The 5,412-nt window shown below is 46.0% G+C and overlaps 1 protein-coding gene across 2 annotated transcripts; it reads left to right on the top strand.

Moving 5' to 3' along the window:
• The first annotated feature begins 760 nt into the window (after window positions 1–760).
• Window positions 761–4,227, top strand: RTP4 (receptor transporter protein 4). 2 transcript variants are annotated; one of them, XM_032337993.1, is made up of 2 exons: window positions 761–1,048; window positions 2,469–4,227. In XM_032337993.1, the coding sequence occupies exons 1-2, from the start codon at window positions 867–869 to the stop codon at window positions 3,466–3,468; spliced, it is 1,182 nt and encodes a 393-aa protein (XP_032193884.1). In that variant the 5' UTR covers window positions 761–866; the 3' UTR covers window positions 3,469–4,227. The 2 variants fall into 2 exon arrangements, with proteins under 2 accessions (XP_032193884.1, XP_032193895.1); XM_032338004.1 differs by lacking the exon at window positions 761–1,048 and adding an exon at window positions 1,059–1,549.
• The last annotated feature ends 1,185 nt before the right edge of the window (window positions 4,228–5,412 follow it).

Raw genomic sequence — 5,412 nt, 5'->3', positions numbered from 1 at the left:
TCCCCCTTAGTGGGAATTCTTTTTAGCCTGTCCCCAAAAGATGGCTCCCATGTGCTTGTGTCCCACCCTGCAAGATAATTTACATGGCAGACGGCAGAGTTAAATAATCCTTTCATTTAGCTTGGTGTCCCGCACCAGGCGCAAGAAATCTCACTGGACCAAACCCCCTGGTCAGGTTTCAAGATGCTTTCTCCCACCCTGGCTCCAGAGTGCCCGCCTAGAACCTGACATAACCATCCTTAGTGTCTTCTCAGGGATGGAGGTAGGTAGAGACAACACAGGTTTTGGAGCCCTGGAGGCCTAGGTTCAAGTCTCTTGCCTGCTTACACTGCTCAATAGCTGTGTGGCTTTGGGCAAAGTAACCCACCTCTCTGTGCTATCCCCTGCAGAAGAATCAGGAATAATCCCCCAGGGGATGTGGTGACGGGCCAGTGAGTGCAGGATACCAGCATGGGATACAGGTCCCCCCAGCTACCTTCCCATGTCCCCATGAGAGCCTGGGCATCAGTGCGGGTGAGAAATGGCTTCTTGTGGCATTCAACCCACCACTGAGCACCGTGCTTTGCCTGGTGTAAAAATAAGAGAAAAAGAAACTATCAAAGGCACTTACTGGTGCCTCCAGATTCTAGAACAGAGCTCTGTACTCTGGAGTATCTCTGAGAGGCCTGTTCACAAACTGGCAAAACTCTGCTGCCCTCTGTCTTCGAAACAAAGACCTGTTTTGTGCACTCAAACAGCCTGAAATGAAAGTTAAGAAGACAGATGACGCATTCCAGACCGAGAAAACGAAACTGATGTGTTGTTTGCTTTTTTTTGTCTTCTCCCCTCTTCTGGGCTGCTGAGTAAGACTAAAGGACTCACTAGACATGGCTTCCCAGACTCAGGGGAAGAAAGCAGTTTTAGATATTCGGACCTGGGAGCAGACATTTCAAGAGCTGATGCAGCAGGAGAAACCCCGGGCCACATGGACCCTGAAACTGGACGAGAAACTGGAGCCAGAGTACCTCGCTGAGGGCTGGAGGCAGTACCAGCAGAAAGGATTTGGCAGGTGAGTGAGAGCTGACCTCTCAGCAGACCTTCTCTGGCAAAGGAGGTCAGCTTAGCCACGACTGACCGATTCCTTTGAGAGCCTGTTAAAGGAACCAGTGTCTCCAGGATCTCTATTCTTTTGTGGTCACGGTGCTCTTTTCATTTTGCTTAGCCATACCAAAGTTTCTCCTTTTTGCTAGGTTTTCTCCCTAATTATTTCTGGAAATTCTCAAGGAATGCTTCCGTATTCCATACAGCTGCCCTCCCATTCTCTCACCACTTCCTGTTCCAGACGGGTCTATCTAGAGACTTCTGCTATTTCCGCCCTCAGTCCTGACGTTCCTAGGCTGCAGCAGCCCTATTGGGCCAAGCACCAGCCCGGGACCAGGGCTTTCCTTTAAAGCCCCAAGAATGGAGGAAGGCCACACAATCACTTTGAATGTGACTTTGCTAAAGGCCTGGGGATAATAGAGGGAATGGTGCAGCAAGAAAGAGATCTGAAACCCAGTTCCTGGAGTCTGTAAGTAATGCTCCTCCCCTAGGGGCCATCTGCCCCTTTCACCCCCAGAGAACCTGCACATGGCAGATAGCAGTGTCGAGTGGGGTGGGGAGGTGGCAGTGAGAAATGCTGACCGAGGCAACCAGCTCTCCTTGTATGCGGCACACAGGGACCATTGCTGTTCTCTCCACCTCACCTGTTGTCCTTCTTCCCTCTCTGTCCTACTCTGACTCCATCTGTCCTTTGCTCCAACCTTACAGATGACGAACCAAGCCCGCACCTTTTCAGACTTCTGTTCCCTTACCATGATACTCTGCGTGTCTGGCAGGCCCTTTGACCCCTCCCCTGCACTCATCCTTCAAGGACCAACTCAAGTGCCCCCTCCTCCTTAAAGCATTCCCTGGTCTTCCTAGGCAGCATAAGTGTCCCTTCTTTGACATGCCCATAAGATAATGGTTTTACATATATATACATATATATACTTAAAAACAAGCTGTAAATCCCTTTATGACTCAGTTTCCTTATCCGGACACTGGGCTTAATGATGCCTCCCTTAGAGGGGAGCTTTAAAGATGAAGTGTGCTGACAATGTAGCCCCTCTTACAGTGCCTGCCTTAAAGGATTTACTGTACATATTTTCTGCGATCATGTGGAGGACCAAGTTTCTCTGGCAGGTGGCAGAACTACTTTTCCCTCTGAGCCATCCAGAGATGTTTTACTAGCAAAGAGGCAAACTTGGGACCACGTAGGTGGAAGCTCAGTGGATCTAAGGAAAAGGCTTTATGAAAAAACACAATCCCTCTCATTCTTATTTGGCAAATTTTTAATATCATATGCACCTTCTCGAATTGGGAGAGATCACAAAGACAGAGACCAGGCCTGCCTCCTTCAGGTCAATGATCACCTGAAGGCACAACAGCCTTCTTCCTTCTCTCTGCAGGTTCCAGTGTTCCTCGTGCCGGCGAAATTGGGCTTCTGCTCAAGTGCACATCCTCTGTCACATGCACCTGGAGCCCCGGAAGTCCCAGGGCCAGGTGATTATGCGGCTCTTTGCTCAGAGGTGTCAGAAGTGTTCCTGGTCTCGATTTGAGAATCCTGAATTCTCTCCAGAGAGTGCCATGCGGATTCTGAAAAATGTGGTGCGGCGTATTCTGGAGAAATTCTATGGGAATGGCTTTAGGAAGTTTCCAGAGCTCCCCATCATCAAGGAGGTGCCTTTGGATGGGTCCCATGACACAAAAAATTGTGAAGCATGCACTCTGGGCTGCTGTTCGTGGAGGTCACAAAACAACATGACAGAACCACCAATATCCCCATCCTCCTATTTGGATGTTATGGGTTCCTCATGTCACATGGGTGATGTGGACAGCAAAAACCAGGAGTGTGGGTCTATCCAGGTCTTTAAGGAGCCAGAGCCCAGCCATACCACTGCAGAGACTCAAGTACCAGGGGCTGGCATTCAGCCCGCATGGGAGACTAGCAAACAGCCCACTCCAATGACAGACAGGGAGGCCCCAGAGGGAAATTCACAATCCACACAGGAAACAGCACCGCAGACCCCCTGGAGGACATACTCTGAGGTTTTAAGGTTGTCCCGCCAACAGTCTACGCAACAGTCACGCTCACAAGCCACATGGACCATGTCAACGATGATAGGGTCATACACTCAGACTAGAGGAAGAACAGCCCCCTCTGCACTAGGGTCACACTTACATCATCTCACACCCAGGACAGCTAGAGGGTTTGTGATTGTCAGTAGAACTCAAGCTACCTGGAGACGTTCACACAGATACGCTGTTCCAAACACCGGTCGCATGTACCTTCATTCCATGCAACGAGATACATTCTCTGAACTGGATGTATTTTTATACCTCTGGGTCTGTATTGTTTTGTTCTTTGTCTTTGTAGGCAAAAACTCAGAAGCTGAAGGAGGGAAATAAGTTTGTCTTCTTTTCTTCCATCTTAATTCCATAGTAATCAGTGAACTGGTTGCTATTTTAATATGATACAGAATATACTTTGAGATCTAGCAGGGTCAAGTTTGTAAGAATAAACACTAGTTTCCTAGATCTCCTTAGCAGATAGTCTAAAACATAACCTAGCAGATAATGGACCAATAAAAAATATTTGTTGAATCACTAAAAGCTCTTCACTCATTCATCCACTCATTCATTTCTCTCTCTGTGTCTCTATCTTGACATATCTTCACAAGAACTGAGGGTCATTAGTGTTAGCAGAGAGTTATTGTGGTAGGCAGAATAATAGACCCCAAATATATACATTCCCCACTTCCCAGAACCTGTGCATATGTTACTTTACAAGGCAAAAAGGATTTTGTACATGAGATTAATTTAAGGGTTTTGAGATAAGGAGCTTATCCTACATTATCTGGATGGATGCAGTGTAATCACAATGGTCCTCATCAGAGGGAAGCAAGAGTGTCAAAGTGGGAAAAAGGAAATTTAATGATGACAGCAGAGCTTGGAATGATGGCCTCTAAGGATGGAGGAAGTGGCCATGAGCCAATGAACGCAGACAGCTCACAGAAGCTCTTAAAGACAAAGAAACAGATTTTCCTCCAGAGGCTCCAAGAGGACCCAGTTGTGCTGACACATGACCTCAGCCCAATGAGACTGATTTTAGAGTTTGGATCTCCAGAACTGTAAGATAATAAATTTGTGTTGTTTTAAGGCCCTAAATTTGTTGTTACTTATTACTGCTAAAATAGGAAAGTAATACAGTTATCAATATCATCCCAAGGATTGGGCAATTATATTTTAACAAAAAAGAGAAATTAGAAATACTGATATGCAGATCCCCTCTTATTTGTCTTTCTCCCCTACTTAAATCTACCCAAATGCCCCCATACAAGAGACTCCCTTTGATTTGGTGACTCCTGGAGCTATCCTATTCTTTCACTTCTTCCAGCACTGGAAGAGGAAGTGTGCAAGAGATTGCCAATCCTGAAGTCGTGTGATGCATGGCTGCATGGTTCACTCCCTATCTTCCTGTCTGCCAGGCATTTCTATGTACCTCTTAAACCGCAGTCGCCATGTTTAAAACCAGGCTTATCAGCATGTCTCACTTCCTGGGCCTAATTTGACTCAGTCACCCAAGATGATCACCTTAGAGCCGTCTTTTAATTTCTTCTCCCTGTCACCTACACTTCCTGTCCCTTCTGTTGTTAAGTTATCCCTTTCTTCCTATCAGTATCTCTCTCCAACCAGTCCAAGAGCTTAAATTACTGAAATAACTAGAAAAATTTGCCTTTACCCCATAGGCAATGAGGGGTCATTACTAGCATTTGAGGGTATGGGCAATTTGAGTGGAATCACATTTTTAAAATATTATATATTTCTAGGAAAGAATGGAGTAGAGAATAGGAATAGAAGTCTGACTTGGGAAAGCAGAGTGTTAAATAGAGAGTGGTATCTACAGACAATAAATGTCTTGAAGTAATTTGAAAACAGTGAAATGTCAGCAGGAAACCCAAGGATAAAACTATCTCTTTTTCTCTGACACTATCTTCTTTTTTCCTCTTAGGCCATTCCCACAGGCATGCTCCTTTTATCACTACCTCTTCTCCAAACCACCCCCTGGATTCTCTGTGTTCCTCCTGTTTTCATACCTTTTTGGTTCCTTCACAAAGAAAACTGGCCTGGGGACTAGACACTTTATGTCTAGCCTGGTTATACTGTGGGATGTGGGACACGTCATTATCATTCCCTGGGCCTCAGTTTCTACATCTCTAAAATTGGTTAATGCCTTCCAATTAAACATAATGGATTGAACACATGCATTTCCCTGTGAGCTTCCCTGAAACCTTACTGAGTGAGAGTGAAAGGAGAAAAAAAGGCATCAGTACACAAGGGTAAAAAGAATGG

Source organism: Mustela erminea, chromosome 1, assembly GCF_009829155.1.
Source record: "Mustela erminea isolate mMusErm1 chromosome 1, mMusErm1.Pri, whole genome shotgun sequence".
Lineage (NCBI taxonomy): Eukaryota > Metazoa > Chordata > Mammalia > Carnivora > Mustelidae > Mustela > Mustela erminea.
This window is presented reverse-complemented; position numbering and strand designations above follow the sequence as displayed.